The sequence below is a fragment of the Cyanistes caeruleus genome, chromosome 3 (assembly GCF_971803275.1).
Source record: "Cyanistes caeruleus chromosome 3, bCyaCae1.hap1.1, whole genome shotgun sequence".
Lineage (NCBI taxonomy): Eukaryota > Metazoa > Chordata > Aves > Passeriformes > Paridae > Cyanistes > Cyanistes caeruleus.
This window is the reverse complement of record NC_141703.1, coordinates 14,428,070-14,445,444: the sequence shown is the minus strand read 5'-3', so window position 1 is coordinate 14,445,444 and position 17,375 is coordinate 14,428,070. Positions and strand designations below refer to the sequence as shown.

The 17,375-nt window shown below is 38.8% G+C and overlaps 1 protein-coding gene across 3 annotated transcripts in view; it reads left to right on the top strand.

Annotated features, from left to right (window-relative positions):
- Positions 1 to 925: 925 nt before the first annotated feature.
- MBTPS2 (membrane bound transcription factor peptidase, site 2) overlaps positions 926 to 17,375 on the top strand; it is a 40,508-nt gene continuing 24,058 nt past the window's right edge. The window contains exons 1-5 of one of the 3 annotated variants that reach the window (XM_086879908.1): positions 926 to 1,189; positions 6,065 to 6,213; positions 7,885 to 8,023; positions 11,717 to 11,820; positions 14,216 to 14,343. In XM_086879908.1, coding sequence (XP_086736034.1) covers positions 1,115 to 1,189; positions 6,065 to 6,213; positions 7,885 to 8,023; positions 11,717 to 11,820; positions 14,216 to 14,343 — 595 coding nt within the window. In that variant the 5' untranslated portion in view covers positions 926 to 1,114. Of the gene's footprint in view, positions 1,190 to 1,342; positions 1,598 to 2,488; positions 2,574 to 6,064; positions 6,214 to 7,884; positions 8,024 to 11,716; positions 11,821 to 14,215; positions 14,344 to 17,375 lie in introns of those variants that run through there. The other 2 variants (XM_086879909.1, XM_086879910.1) reach the window with 2 other exon arrangements.

The window sequence follows — 17,375 nt, the reverse complement described above, 5'->3', positions numbered from 1 at the left end:
TGGAAAATCTAAATGTAAGAGGAAAACAATCCCTGAGGTGAGATCAAAGACAGAGGAATTGAGCAAACAGAACAAGCAAAAGCCAGCATCCATTACTAGTTCAATTCCTGCTCTGCACCTGCAAATGCCAATGATGAGAGGCTGCCCACGGCTGTTTTCTCTCACTTGCTGTGGAGGTCAAACACTGTAAATAACAAATGCTTCCTCCTCCTTTGCTTACTTTTTATATCTAATGCCACATGGTATGGAATATGCCTTTGGTTTATTTGGGTCAGCTGTCCCACTTGTATCTTCTCCCAGGATTTTGCCCACCCCCAGCCAGTGATGGGGAGAATGTTGGACAGCGTTGATGCTGCGCCAAACCCTGGAGTCACCAACACCTTGGTAGGCACCACGCAAAGCAGTGAGGCTGCCTGAGAAAATGAGCTCCACGTCAGCCAGACACAGACACACTGTCAGAGAATGAGCACTGACAGTGGCCTGGGAAGGAAACACGGGGCCCAGGAACCATTTGCTTAAGCCATTCTCACAGGCAATAGAATGATTTTGCTGTGCAGCGAGCTCGATGCTAGATTTCAGACAAAACGTCAGTGGTTAAAGGGAATTCTGTTACTTCGTCGTTACTGAAGCACTTCCACAATGTACTTTGATCTTGCCACCATAAACAGGTCTTATTCTCCAGCTCAACTTCCGGATCGCTGGCAGTAGAGCCTCCCCGATGACCTCCCGGGAGGCCGCAGCTGAGGTGAATTTGGCCAGAGGAGGAGGAACCGCCCTGCCCTCAGCCGGCCCCGCCCCGCCCCTCATCCCGCCCTGCCCTCAGCCGGCCCCGCCCCGCCCCTCATCCTGCCCTGCCCTCAGCCGGCCCCGCCCCGCCCCTCATCCCGCCCTGCCCTCAGCCCCGCCCCTCTCCCCTCCCGCCCCCACTGCGCACGCGCCCGGCCCCAACGCCCCGAACGCTGCCCCGCTCCCCGGCCCGTGACGTCATGCCGCCACCTGCCCTCGCTCGACGCGTTGCCCGGAAGCGTCCGCCCGGGCAGTAGAGCCCGTCGGAGAAAGGTTCCGGGCAGGTTGGGTTCCGGGGCTGCCCCGCTGAGGCGCGGCGCGGCCCGCGATGATCCCGGTGCCGGTGGTGGTGACCGTGCTGGGCGGCTGGTGCGCCGTGTACCTGGCGGACACGCTGCTCAAGGTGAGGGCTGAGGGCGCAGAGCAGGACGGGGCCGGGAGGAAGCAGCGGCAGCCCCGTTCCCCCCCGCGCCGGGAGCCCCGGGTGGCCCAGGGGCCCCGCTGCCGTGCCCGGGCTGGCTGAGGGGCCGCGCCCTGCCCGGGCCCGCCGCGCTCCGTCGGGCCGTGAGGCGATCCCGGCCCCAGGCGCGCCTCCCGCCCCACAGCCGGGCCCCCGGCCCGGGCAGCCCCTGCCCTGCTTCCGCCCGGCGCTGGGCTCCAAACGCCTCCCAGGAGAGTCTGCTAAAGGACCAAAGCCGCGAAAAGTTAGGGGAAACAGCCTTTAATATAGTGCTTAAGCGGTTCCGTGGCATTAGACGTGCTATCTGAAGTTTATTGCTATTATTATATTAACGACCTAAAAGACAACGTTGTAAGTTTGCGGTGTAGAGTACGCGCCCTATAATGATGACTTTCTTAAAAAATGTAAAAAGTAACGCGTATTTATTTCTTTTGGATATCTTTAATTATACTGGAAAAAAATTGAGACAGAACTCGATACAAATACATTTTGAAAGAAATAAACTTTGATCTTCGGAGAGTATTAGGAGACTCATCCTTTTCCTCCTGATACAGGGGGGAAGGTTTAAAAAGAAAATACACCAAGACATCATTTGTTATATCTGGGATGCATCTGTGCATTGTTCAAGTTCCATTAAGTGGTGTGGCGTTGTTTTGGGGTTTTCTTAAAGATTCAGAGGTATGATTTCTAAGGCATGACTAGAATTGCAAAGAATGCATGCAAAGTAGGCTGTGTGCTGGTTAAATATGAGGGAAAACGAAATAAAAGGTTTGATCTGTAATTCTTAATTTTACAGTCCAGGAGCTGCACCTGATTCTGCCAAGGCAGATGAGGCTTAGTGATACTAAAGTACAAAATGTATTTTGTCACTTCTATAAAATATAGAAAGAAGTAAAAGAAAATTCAGGTGCTCAGAAAACTTGGAAAAGTGTCTCCCCCTGCAGCTAATTAGAGTGCAAATGTAGCTCCGTTAATGATGAAAGCTGATAAGTGCAAAATATTAGTCTGTACATAATGACAGTAACAAATACAGTCATTTACCACAAGACTTCTCAAATTTTCTTGCAGTAAGTCTATGTTAAGTATTTGGGAAAAAAAACCAAAAAACAAACCCAAAAAAACCCAAAAAAACCCCAAAAAACACCAAAAAAACAAAAGCAACCAATATTGTTTTGAAACACATGAGATGAGTGGCCAGGTACCAGAAGAACGTGCTCTGACTGCAGTGAGACACACCAGGAAGGTCAGCCAGGAGACTGCTTCTCTTTTGGCAGCAGCTTTGTGTCTGGTGAAGACTTTTGGGATGTGAAGCAAGAACTGAGCTCAGGTACCAGACCTGTTGTGCCATTGTGCTGAGAACATTTGCATCTCTGAAATTCTGAAGATCTCTTTTTGCATTATACCATAAAATCATTCTCTTTTGTAAACAGGGAGAGCCATCATTTCTTGCAGCAGCAAGGGAGTAAAAAAAAAAAACAACCCTACATTAGAGTCTACTTAATGCCTGATTTATGTTGAAAAAGAAGGGGCAATGCCTAGAATTCTATAGCAAGCATGAAAGTCCAGGCGTTCAATTTTAATTCTGATCTTTTAACTAAACGTTGACATTAATTGTCAGGAATTATGTGGGAGCTGTTGAGTTTCAGTAAAATTACTAGTAGATCATGTGTTGTACATCTCAGTCATAGGTTTCACTGTGACTACCACAGTTGAAATAGAATTTGGATTGAATAACCAGATTTATTAGGAAGCTCAGGTTGCTTTTTTTTTGCTGTAAATCACCACAGTCACAACCCAAGGCTGCTAGCAACAACAGCAAAATTGTACTGTTTAATTAATTGTACTGCTTAAATCTCAAATCACTTAATAGTGTAATTACACCAAGAGGATGAACATGGGTTTGAGCATGAGTAAAAAATTATATGGGAGCTCTTTTCCATGTGTGATCCTGTTGATGTTTTTGGCGAGAGAAGGATGTGTGCTGTAACTTGCAGTTAATGTTTATTCTGTAAATCTGTTCAATGTGCAATGTTTTTTGCTCAGTTTGTTCTCTTACTGGTTTTGTTCAGATTTAAAATATTTTATTTGGCAGTCTGACTCTTAGACTACAGTATAGAAAGTATAACTGTGTATAAATGTATTTTTGCCCAGATAAATCCACATATTATAATATTGCTAAAATTAAAAGATACATTTTTGTCAGGAAACTAAAGCTATGCCAAATCAAGCTGGAATTTTGAATGTTAAGTCCTTCCTGTTGCTCCTCATTGTACCACTGCAACCAACATTTTCATTGAAGCTTGGATTCTGTAAGAGGGAGTCACCTTAAATTCCTTCTCCCCAGCGTCCTAAGTCATCACATTCCATTCTGCCCAAAGGCTGAGGAAAGAGTGAAGGGTAAGAGGTTGTCCCTCCTTCTGCTGTGAGAAATAAAGGATGCATTAGACACATTCAGTCAAGGCTGGCTCTCAGCTTTTAAGGTCAGGAAACTGAAATGATTCAGAGCTCTTGAACAGATTTTACCAGCAGAGAAGAATGTTAAGGACTCCTGGTTGCTGGCAGATACCTATGGAGCTTCTGGAGCATTTAGCAGATGTCCAGCATTTTAAGGGCTTGCACAAATAAAAAAAAGTTCCCTTAGATCTCAAAGAAGAAGAGCCAAGTCCTGTGTGAAAGCAGCTTGAAATGAAGCACACCAGGGCATGAGGGTGTGTGTATAATATGGTGATTCCACTGGGATCAGGACAGAAGGAGCAAAACTTTTCAAAGAGCTTTTTAGTATATTTTATAAAAATTTGCAGTCGTTTAGTGATCATGAATGTGTGATCATACACAATTTGTGAGGAAAATACAGAAGAAAACATTTTTGATACCTTTCTTTTCCACATTTGACAGCTGTATGGTCAGTGATTCCATATTTCTCATGGAAGACTTCATACTTATTTATGTCTTGTTAGGACAGTGGAGCTGTGATGTTGGAATGAATTAGAAGGGATGAATTTGTGGCATTTATAGGGAAAAAAGTGGGGTTTGCATGTGATAAAAGGAACACATTTTCAAGTGTCAAATCAATGTATCTGATTAACTTTATTAGAATAATGTATTAGGGTGGTTTTGAGTTGGTTTTTTTTCACTCTGTGGAGGAATAGGATGGGTATTTTTAATTCACAAAAGACTGTTTCTCATGTCAGAAGTACTTAATGATGTATGTATTTTTGTTCTTAATTATCCAGTAGATTATTTGAGGAGGTAATTTTTTTTGTTTCCTTGGCTTATGTATCACTAATTGTGTACAAGTCTAATCATCCTTGTGATCTCTGCGGTTAAAATCAGCAAAAGCTGATATGATTGTGGACCCTAAACTTAATGGTGCCATAGGGAGTGAGTAGTGTTGATGGGAGTGTCTTACAGGGCAAATTTCTGATGGTGCCCTCAGCTGATAGAACAAAAATGTGACTGAAATCAGTAGGATGAAGAAGGAAATGACACAGAAATATATAGGCAGAAAGGATAAGTGGTGTAATAGGTAATATGTGAACAATGATTCAAGTAAATGAGTCTCACATCTGAGGAAATTCGTTATTTGAAATAAACTTTTAGTGTTCAAGGTTTAATTAATTTGACAAAATGAGAAAAGCTGTTAATAGAATTGTGCAGTGTGAGATCCTCAACCCCCACCACTGTGGTGCAGGGCAGGAGGAATGCAAGGAATTGGCAAGTTCTAAATTTGTTCAAAGGGCCACAGACAACAGCCAGAAACTTTTCAACTTCCTCGTGGGGGAGGAGAAGGGAGCCTGTTGTGAACTACACATTCTGAATGTCTTCAGTAGGTGCTGCTGCTGGTGGGGAGCCTTGAGAACAATGCTCCAGTTGAGACAGCTCCAAAGACTTGTCTGGATTGTGTCAGAGACACTCCTGCCTTGGGAACTGCCCAATTTCAGAAGGCTCAAGGTTCATTTGTGCCTTTCCTGAGCTCTGAGTTCCTTTTTCACCTCCAAGGACAGTATTTCTTCTTCTGGGTTTCTGACACAGGCTTCTGTGAAGCGGGTGGCTAAAGCCTATTGAGAATGCAGGTGCCATAAAGTAAACATTTGCAAAAACCATGTCTATTAGTCTATAATTCAAGATAATGCTGCATATAAGCATGGATCATATTTCTCATCAAGAGAAATCCTTGGAACTACTAGAAGTATCTTGAAATGATGGGAAGTTACCATAGTGAAACTGCTATTGCAATAGAGTGATAATTTTAAATTCCTTGTGTTTTTTTGTTAGCCTGATCTGATGTTCCAGACCCTCTTCAGGTGTAATATTTGTGTTTGAAAAGTAGACCTTGTTTTTATCCTTACTAACAGATATCTAACAGAATACTAAGCCATATCTCATCTGTGTTAGATTTATTTATTTCAGCTGGAGACAAAGGAAGCATTTTTCATTATTGTAGTTTTTAAAATGTTTATTGGAATGTAATTGCATGTTGAAAGAATACCATCAACAGTCTGTAGCCTTCTAACCAGAAAGTAGGACTACTGAAAGTGATCTAACACTAGGAAAGGTGATGCAAGACCTTGTTTGTCAGATAACTCTGGATACCCAATCTCTCCCACAAACCTAATGGAAATGACATCAGAACAGTGGCATAATTTTTCCATATTACATGTCACACCTACCTATGTGTCAAAATGTAAATAATGTGTAGGACATCTGCCTGAAATTATACATATGTTTTTATATAAACAGATCTCATTGACTGCTTGGTCACATTTACAAAATCTTCCTAGGATGTTTTGGTCAAACTGGTTTTCCTTTGTTTTGCAGTCCTCCAACTCTCTGAAGGCATCGTACGAGGACTGGCTGCTGACGTACGGCTTGAGTGTCTCTCCCTTTCACCTGCGGTGGCAAACAGCTCTCTTCAACCGCCAGTTCTACAACTGGGGGAGATGGAAGCCCAAATTTCTCTACTTATGGTATTAGTTCAGCATCTTTTTTCTTCTGTCAAATACAGAGTCAACAATTGAACTGCATTGGTGCCTTTCAGCATTAGAAGGGCAGTGGGTGGACATGGTTATTTTAATAGGCTGATGATGAAACCAGTTAGAGTGGTTGCTCTAATTGTACTGTGCCAGTATTTGTCCTCTGCTAAAAAATACATAAATGTAATACAGGTTGCATATGGAGATTCTATAAAACTAGAAATCCTGAAACTATTTTTACCTGTGGTTTGAACTATGGATAGTTTTGAAGAGTACAGCTATTATATGCAATACTGCATACAGAAGTTGGTCTGAAAGCAGCTGCTCAGATCCTAGATTATTCCCAATGCTGTAGACTTAGGTCTTCCAGTCACTAGAGTTTACAAAGTATTCAGAGACAGCTGTGTCCCTGTAGTTAATCATTGCCCAGACGTTCAGCAATGATACCTGCTCAGAAACACCTTGCTTACTTTCTTTCTTTCATCTGCCTGCACCTTGCCATGCAAAGGTTGCACAGTGCTGGGAATGGGTAGAAAAGTAGGGTGGTTTAGTATGGGTGCTCCTGGACTGGTTTAGAAAACTATTGCTCTGTTGCCTTCCTAGCATTATTTTGTATCTGCTCTGAAAATACAAAATGAGTAAGGTTTGAATTTCTGTTCATTTCCTGTATTGCTACCCTCAGTGAGATAGTAATAAAAGAGAGGTCTGCCTCATATTGGTTTCTGTTGTATGTAATGATTTTGTAATAATCAGTCTGAAATAGCTCTATATCAATTACAATTTTTAATGTGTATAATTTATTACAGTATAGTGTTTCCACTAGTCTCTTTAATTAACATTACAAGTACATGTTGCTTAAAATAAATCTACTAATTCCCAGTGAGTTTCATTAAGGCTGATAAGAGAACAGTTGCGCAGTTGTGAGCGGAAGAAGGACTGGTAGTGAAGTGTTTTAGTTATGAAAAAAAGTTATCACATCCCTCAACTGTAGGACAATGTAAAATAAGAATAATAATATTAATGCTGAATAAAAATTTGTCACTAGGTGGAGTGACATGAATTATTTTCAACATTGATTTTAATGGAAAATTGGTGAGAAGAACACCAATTGCTGTTAATATGGTCTTACAGTTGTACTTTTTAGTTGTTCCTTAAAAAAGATTCAGTCTCATTTATTTTTCTTTAGCCCGTTTTGTTGTTTGTGAGAAAGATGCAAAATGTACTGAAAAAGCCTATATATATAATTACATAAGCTGCCCCATCTTTTGATTCAGGTCTCTAAATATGTGAAGCTGTGGTGCAACATGGCCAATTATACATTGCTAGTTATGTTTTTATATTCATGTAAATTTATATATTTACAGTTACACATATTGGATAACTGAATAAAAGTATTTGAAAATTGATCCAGGATATGGTTTGGATATAAAACATTTATTAAACAAGGAGAGTACATGTTATTAGTGTTATTATTGTATATTATTATTACTAGTTTCCTGAAATGTTTTTGTACTGGGTTGTTGATGAATTGTGGTAGCATCAGGTAAGTTTTGCCCTGTGTTTTGTGTAATAACTTGTGCTATAAAGCAGAAATTTACATAGCCAGAGATGATATCCTTTTCCTCTTGTGGCGGTGCATTGTTAACTATTTGCTTCTCTGTGTAGGTTCAGCATAGGAATGGTGTTTGGAATAGTTGCCATGTTTGGCTCTGTTATTCTGCTTGGAAAGACCCTGCTGCAAACACTGACCCAGATGCTCACTGAGGCTCCAAAAGCCCAGAATGATCGAATGCTGCAAGTTGTGGTGAGTGTTCCCACCTCAGGTCTTTGTTTGAGAGCTGTGCACAGATCTAAAGCAGCTTCTAAACAGGGTATGGAATGCTTAAATATTCCCATGCAAGAACAACCAAACTCCTGATGTTCATCTACATGAAAATGCAGATTGTTTTTTACCAGCCTTGAAAATGGGAGAGTGGCTATAGTAAAAGGACAAATGAAGGCAAACATATGGAAGAGTTTATATTAAAAGCCCTCACGAGTGGAAATTGGAGAGTCATTTTGAAAAGCCCCAAATTATAGTACTAAGAATAAAATTACAGTACTGAGTACTAAGAATATAAAACTGAGTTAACAGCTTGTTTCCTGTGAGCTGTACAGTGTAGAGGCTCTGGTGACCTTAAAGTTTGGAGAGCTCATACATAACTGACAAGAAAATACAAGTTCTGTTTCTTTTAATACAATACAAAACAGCAGTGGAAAAGGAAAGAAGGGCAGAAAGCTTTGTTTGATAGTAGAAGCAAAGCATTATTAGTCAGGAGGTATTCTTTGATTCTTGAAGGACTTAAGACAATTTACTGTGTGAAATTTCAAGTACTGTTTCTGGCAGTGTCTACTTAAAGTCTGATGATCTTTTTAGTAGTTTTATGGATTTCTGATGCTGGACAATATATTGTATGGTTTTAGAACAGAATGTATTTCACAGGATAAGAGAGATTGCAAATACTGTCTTTTTAATCTCTTCATAAGGCAGCAATGGAAGAACTTCCATTGTCTTGCAACAGTTTTAACCTAGAAGGATTCCTAGTCACCTTTCTTATACCAAGAGTGCAATCTGACCAAAATGTTTGTTCATTTTCCAGAAATTCAGAAAGTGTTATGGGATTGCTCTGCCTTCTGCTACATGGCTTAGAGCAGAGTTGCCCAGCCATGATACTCTATTTAAGTACTCAGTTATTCAAGTGATCAGATGTTGAGAATTGTGTGCAGACACAATAGACCTTCCTGTAAGCATTAAACTGGCTGCATGCAGCTAGACTTATAAAATGGCATGAGTGCAGGTGCCTGATTTAGCATGTGCCATAAACTCAGTGCTTTTGGATGACTGTGTGTATTTCCCACAAGCAGAGTGAATATAGATTCCAGCAGGATCTGTCCTAACCTTTCTGGAGTAAAGAAAGCCTCCTTTGCATCTTCATTTTCTGAGGTCATTGTATGGATCCATCCACTTCTGTGACACCAGAGTAAAGTGGTCATTGACAATATGTTGCTCTTCGGAGAAAATAACACAGGCAGAACTAAAGAAAAGATGTGTCTTTGGAATTGGTGTGAACTGGAAGAACAGAAGTAGAAAAGTAGGATAATGTTCACAGTTTCAGTGTAGACTTGTTTCCTCAGTGACTGCCTACTGGCAAAATCAAACCAAGGATTGACTGGCTCTGAGAGCAGTTTAATAGAAAGGGATAAAGTAATGTCACGTGTGGGGATAAGGTTACTTCTCCTAAGTTGAGTTGTGGTTCTCTTCCTTTCTTACCTCATTCTTTCATTTCTGAATGGTCACCGTTATATAGTTCTGCCTGTAGCAAGTATCAGTATTCTTTTTAATGGGCATGTGCTAGTGTAAATTGACACCAAAAAGAGACTTATGTGGTTCTGAAGAGGTGAAAAATGACTTAGGAGTACCTTCTAATTTAAATTATTTACTTGTATTTGACTACCTGGAAGATAGCGAATTAGTTTTAAAAAAAACAAAGAAACAAGAAAACCCCACTTTTTCTTTGTAAACTTAATTTTAGCCTGTGGCATAAAGCTGTTTAGCCTTTAGCCTCTGGGTGTGTAGAGAGGGAGAAACAGTTCTGTTTATATTTTATTAAGATTTTTGTACACTTCCTTTTTTGTTCAGTTATGTACTTGATTTAAAATACCTGTCTATAGATAACGGGGCTGTTTCTCTTCAGCTGCCCCCTCTTGTGTTGGTTGCCTACTGACAAAAGCAGGAAAGAGGCAGATTAGTTACAAGCAAAGGATCTTCTTTTACTAAAGACATTTCCAGAAGGCCATAAAATACAAGACAGTGTGCTTTTTAACAAAATACTGCTATTGGTTTCACAATCCTTCATGAGACGTAGCTTCTGTTTTAGGTGAACCTTAAAATAGCTTCTTTGACGTAAAGTCTGAAAGCATCTGGTGCTGTGTTCTAGCAGGCTGTAGTCATGGTGGAATTGAGATGGCAGCTCTTGCTGTTGCCATCTGTCCTCCTACTGCAGAGGCAACACCACTGAAGTGATGCATTAGTGCCACCAGCTGATGCTGTAATGCAAGCTATGATCTCTAAGAAATGAAGCGTGGCCATCTTTCATATTGTGAGGTACCACAGCTGATCCAGTTAAGGTAAATTCCTTGGTCACTGTCACACTCTGGAATTGTGTGAGGTGATTAACATTAATGAATCCTTTTGAAGGATTTATTTTAGCTAGATTGTCTCAACAACCTCTTGCAGAGTTCTGCTGCATGGGTAGGCAAATACATATATTAATATGCATTTATATGCATTATATGCAGAATATACAGGACTGAACAAAGGTAGCATCCCACCTACCTAGTTGGATATGCAGCCTTTTGTTTTCCATGACGCTGGTTTTTATAGAGTTCTATAGACAGGCCAGGACTTTTTGCCCACAGCATCTCTTTTGTGAGGCTGGATTGCAATTCAGGTTGTGTTCACATCAGTTTTTAGTGAGCATACTGAAGGGCAGCCTGCCTTGGGTAGAAAAAGCTGTAGATCTGACAGGCAAAATGCCCCAAAGCAAGCGGCAGAAGTGGTCTTATCATCCCACTGCAGCCCAGCAGCTGGGGGGGATGGAACTGAGCAGGGTGAAGGTGCAGCAGGAGGAAGGAGGGGATGGTTGCTCATGCTTTGACTAGTGACTACTTTGAAACCTGTCTGGAAGCAGTTGATGTCTCATGACAAGTACCGTGAAGGACCTGGAAATGGTGGGGATCCACAGCAATAGGAAGAATATGAGGGGCCTGCATATTATGTCTTAGGTAAATCAAAATAGTATACTCATTTTAAGGTGGGTTTTTTTAAGATGAAATTGCCATGTCTAGACTACCAAAACATGAAGAATAGCTGAAAATTACCTTCTTTTCTTTTTTTTTCTTATAAACTCTGTAAACTGGGATAATCTTGTGATTTGTATAGGAAAAGAGAAGGGAGAGACTGATTGTTCAGCTGTCAACTTATTTTGAACTTTTTATGTTCATACTCTTTAATGTGCCGTACAATTTTTATTATTTTCTTTTGAACGGTGGATCTTTTCTATAGCTATGGCTGCAGGAAATTTTAAACTAATGCTCAGTGCCAATCTTGTTTCATTTGAATAGATGTTTGTGTACATTTTTATAAACTTCTTGAGCTTAATATAGAGTAGGACACATTTGGTCGGACCTGTGGGGAATACATAGGGCAGGGAGAGGGCTTTTGTACCTGGAGAGCTATTTAACTTTCAACAAAAGAGTGTATCATTAATATATTTTAAAATGCATTGAATAAGTCAATTAAAGGTGCAAACTGATCGTGCTGCATGAGAACAGCTCTTGTTCTGTTGTGGGTCTGAAGAAATGAGTGAGAGCAGCAAATTTAGGAGCGGAATGATTCATCTTTGTACCTCTTGTTTTCCTCCTGTGTTTTGTTTTGTTGTCATGCCCACATCAACAGGTGCCTGGTGTCAATTTGCCGGTCAGCCAGCTGACCTATTTCTTCTCTGCAATCCTCATCAGTGGTGTGATACATGAAGTCGGCCATGGGGTGGCAGCTATTCGGTAAAATCTTTTTTGCTTTTCACCTACTGTGACAACAAAGCCAAGTATTCCAGAGCACACACTTACCCAGGAATGTGTTTGGCACTGCTTTGTTTTATCTAGAGAGTCTGTTTAGTCTGTAATTCATAGCTTCCTTAGATTTGAAGTTTGTAAGGGTGTACAAATTAAGAATAGGGCTTTAATACAGTGTCTATTATACAGATACCATGAGGAAGGACTTCTGCTTTGCAAATATAGCATCAGGTTAAAAACAGGTTTTTTTTAAGTGGCCCTGTTTTTTAAACAGAAATTTCATTTCTTCACCTTTGGCACTTGAAAAGAACTCATACTGTTGCACAGTGAAACTTTAAAATTGATTTTTAATTGATTTGTTTAAACATAGCTTGTGAAATATGATATGAACAGGTTGAAGCAATAACTTGGTCAAATGTTATTTGCCCCTGTTAATCTCAGGGATGTATTAGTTTTGATCAAAGATTATATTTTTAATGTCCTTAACTATGATGATTACTTCACAAAAATTATTTGACAGGTTAGTCATTACTGTTAAATGCCACTTTAGCATAAGAAGGTTAGGCAGTGATTGCTGGGACCAATGTTCAGGTGTCCTCCACATTTCTCCGGGACAGCATCATTATCTCTTCTTTGAGGATAAAGCCCAAAGTTGTTTCTGTGATTTTCCTTAGTGTAGGGAGTTATGACTGCATTTTAACCCATATAATTCCTTTTCTGTAACCCCAAAGGTTCTCACTCAAAAAGGTGGTTTGAGACTCTCTATGTTTCATATGCTCTGCTTGCCTTTCAGCTTTCTTCCCTCAAATATTCACAGGGAATTTTATGTGGAGGATAAACCTTTTGCTTACCCCATCACAGGAAGCAGCAACAAAATTTTCTTTCTGCTATGTGTTGCTGGCAGGCTGCAGAGGAGCTAGGAGTTAATACAGAGCTCTTTTTAAGCAGAAAGGAAGAAATTATTGCATCTTAATGGTGTGATATCTTTTTTCAAGGTCTAGAGCAAATGCTTTGAGTATTCAGTTTTGGGTTATATTTTTGTCAAAAAATTGTGTTTCCAGCTATTTCCAGAGGAGAAATTATTTGGTCCAATGTACACTGGCAGCTAATGTTGCTGCTGCTGCTGTTTTCTTCTTGACTTTTTTATTTTCCTGCTAGCACAGGTTGGGTCTATAGTGCCGTTACTGTAAATCCTCAGAGTTTCAACTTCACTAAAAAACTGTGCTGTGGAAAAATTTTACTATTCTGGCAAGTCACTTAGCCTTCCTGAAATCTAATACACTTTTGCCGACTTCAGTTCTAGAAAGCATTAGCTGTGAACTATAAGAGCTCAAATATTTGAGCCTTAGCTTAGTCAAGGCTTGTACCAAACAAGTCTTTTTGTTCCTCCCTGTATATCCTCTACCCAAGTCATGGAATCTTGAATAGGCATTAAACTACCTATTATTAATTGGTAGCATGGGATGAGTTAACTCCACAGTATTAGTGTGTGACAATTCTGAATAATTTTGTATAGTTATTTCTCTTCTTTTGGTGTATACACACAATAAATAGATAAATGTAAATAAATTGTTAGACCCATTACATTGTCTCAGTAAAGATACGGGATTAGCTGGTCCATGCCTGGTTTGTCTTGGAACTTTATTTTGCCATGTCTCTCTTATGCAATTTCTAGCTTCAAAAAACCTTTATCTATTTGTTCCAAAAAATTCCATTTAAAAGTAATAGCAAAACCCTTGGAAAAAAAGTATTATTTGTATAATAGTGTCAGCTACTAATATATTTATATAGAACCATAGAGTGTTAAGGTTTGGAAGGGCATTAGCATTTGTCTTTTTAACCTCTTGCCTTGTTTTCATTTTTTCAGATGATATTTTCCTCATTTTGTTCATTTGCAAGGTACTCTAGGTTCCATTTAGGAGAAACAGAGGAATTAAAAATTCCAGAACTGTGGAAGTGTTTCTTTAAAAGGAAAGTGATTGCTTCTTGCAAATATTTTTACATAGATGAGTTTGAAACTGCTTTCTACAGAGTGACATTTTTTTACTTAAAAGAACAATTACCTCAAATGTGAAATACATCTTAACATGAAAGTTAGGTAGGTTTTTAAAAAGTGTTTTATGTGTTACTGTTACCAGGACACAGAAAAGGAACTTACCCTTTATCTTTTTACCAAACTTAAAAATGTATACAGCTTAGAAGTGACAACTACTGCAGACAACATCCTTTAGTTTAATTATCTCTCAATTACTAATAGTATAAAAAATAAATCAGTTTTATAATTAAAATTTTAGTCATTCTTTGTTGTCAAAAAATCTGTGCTATCTCTCAGTTTTGTTTGTTTGAAGTTACACCTCCTCACTTTTCTTTTTTTCTTTTCAAGTGAACAAGTACGATTTAATGGATTTGGGATTTTTATCTTCATTGTCTATCCCGGAGCATTTGTTGACCTCTTCACAACTCACTTGCAGCTGATATCTCCTGTCCAGCAGTTAAGGATATTTTGTGCAGGTAATAGTTTGTGGTTTTTTATTAAATCTTTGCTTAGCACTATTACTTATTCTAAGGCATCATTTGTGAATCTTTGTATATTTAAGGTTTAGAATTAATAAGTACCAAACCTTCTCTTTACCTAATGGTGGTCCTTATGTTCTGAACCTGTGTTGGCATCTCAGAAAATCATTTGATCATTACTGTCCTTATTGAGCTGCTTTCTGGGATAGACATGTCAGTTTCTGGGATCTTAAATGAGTGCAAATTTCCTGTCATGAAAAATATTATTAAATTCTTAATCTTATTTAGAATGGTTGTGTGTAAGAAGTTCTAGTTGTGAGGTCATGGAAAAATTGTGGTTTCTGATCTTCCTCTCATTAGAAAGAGCTCTTGCACCAGTTGCAGAAGTTCCTCTGTCTGTTTTGTTTGTTTGTGGTTTGGGATGTTTCTGACATTGTATGGCCTAAGTAGGAAAACCTTGGAGCATGCAAGCTGGGAAATAGTCAGCCAGAATGGTGCTGTGAGAACAGGACTTCATGTCACAAGTCAACATCCTCGAACAATTCACTATTGTTTTCTGCAATAGGAGCAATCTATTTCTCAATAATATTGTGAGTGATTTTCACTGACCTGTGAGTTGTGTTATTATACAGGTCACTGTGTTTTGATATTGCCATCAGGAGGAAATAAAGGTTAAAACACAAACATCCAAAGAGAATCATAGCTTATGGCACCAGATAACCTCTAGATGTTTTTGAATTGATGTTTTTTGAAGTCTCTGGCAACTGGGAAGTAGAGCCTGGTTGCTGTGAATAGTCAAACCGAGACTGTGTTGTTCTGCCTCAACCACTTGTGTGATTATTTCTAGAGGCAAAGGTGGCTCCCAAAGAACTGAAAGAGAGATAGAAAAGTTATCATCTTGGTTCAGTTCTTGATACTGGTGTTTTTCTGTTGCAGGCTAGCAGCCAGCCTGTTGTAATGTTTAGTTATTAACGTTATTTCTTGAATATTTTATCTAAAACATCATATAGAGAAGCCTTTAGCAAGCATGTTTTCAAGCTTTCATAAATCAAGTAAATAATTACAGATGTTAGGTAAGTAAATATATCTGTATTCCAAATACCCGAATCAACAAAAGTCATTCACTACAATAGGCTAACTTTTATGAAGCCCTGTTTCTCAAAGAAAAAGCACACTGAATTTCAAAATGGTTTTTTACAGAGATTCCTGAGACATTATCTAGAAACATAGAATACTGAGGTGTAATAGAAAATATTTGCTTGCATGTTTTGATGACAAGCAAACACCAGTAATAATGTGTCAGGTTTCTCAGGAAACCTGAAATAGGGGAATACAAGGCAAGAGTAAACATGTTGTGAGACTGGTCAGCATGAATGGCTTGCTTTCAGTTAGGTATAACAAATAAATGCATTTTTTTACAGTTTATGGTAGATATGTTTCAGAACTAGGATGTTTGATAATGATAAAATGCCATATTCAGTAAACAACCAATTTCTTTTATTTTTCAGAACAGTTGAATGAACTTACTCCTGGTGTTCAGAAATTTGAATTTAGAGAGACATGATCTCAGATTTTTGTATAGCAGCTAAGCAACAGAGCTAGACTAACGGCCAGTACCAAATATTCTTTTTGTAGTCCAGGTATAGTCTAGAGATTAAAAAATGCATTTTTTGTACAGTAGATGGCATCATGTACTCAAGAATAGGAAATGAGTGTTCTTGTAAGACTTGTGATATTTATTGCATGATTCCATGCCTACTAGATAGATGAAAAGTGATTCTGTGCAACACGTTCTTGTAATTAGTTCAAATATTTGTATTAATTTCTGAGATAATTTTTAATACATCTCATGTTGTCTTTAACAGGAGTTAAATGGTTTTTGTTTTGTTTTTTAATTAATTCATAATTAATAAATTATTTTAAGGTGTTTTAGGATTGTGTGAATTGTCCCTTTTTAAATATAAGTAATTAGGTGTCCAAGGATGAGGCTGTTTTAGAGAGATGAAGTGGAAGGTAGACTGGGAAGTGTGCCTCTACAGGTATTCTCATTTGGAGCATGTTTATTTTTCTGTGGATCACCTGGGATGAATTTGAAACCTTTTTATTTTAGACTTTTTGCTGTATTCCACACAGCAAATGGTGTCAATTTTGATAGCAAGGCCCATAGCTGCTTGAAAGTATTCCTTGTCAATCTCTAGCAGTTCCATCACCTCTTTTTTATTATTAGTATTTTAAGGGTTGGGGTTTTTTTCAGCTTACTCTGTATGGCAGCCACACTATTGAAAAGAATGTTGTTTCCATTTTACATTTTTGTCTTTTGTTAAGCTGTTAAGATGAAAAAATATTTTTAAGATAAAAAGGTTAAAACAATAAAGTTAAAATATTTGCTCGGTACGTCTGGATTTGTTGCAAATAAATGTGTGTACGTGAGATAAGGAGAACTGATTACAGAAACATTTCCTCTATCTGACTGTCTTTCCATGGGATACAATTAAAACTATACAAAGAAATTTAAGAAGCATTTACCAGTGGAAATTGCAAGAAACACTTAAAAGAGCTCCAAAAATGTCTCTTATTTCTGCAGCATTAGAAGTGTAAAAGATGGTGAGGTGAGATGTGGAGATAACAGAAGTCTGCCATATGCTATGATTTATACACTGCAAGAAAGATAGGTTTAATATATTTTTAAATATATTTAATTGAATACCTATTGTGTAACTGCACTATAAGTATAGAATTGAATCAAACTCCTCATAACAAGATGAACAAGCACTGTAAGAAGGAAATAAAGGCTCTTCAATACTGAAAAATTTTCCTGAATTGTTCATGCAAAACTGCCTGAGAACACAAACTAAATAAGATTTGTGTAGTGCTGAATGTGGAAGGCCATAAAGCTTTGATGGTGAACGCTGACTGTGTCTTATGGTAGTGGCTCATTGCTTCTTATGGAGAATCACATTCCACAGAGATGGCAAATGCAAACATCTTCCCCAAAACAACAGGTCAGAAAATTCTGATTGTACAATTTA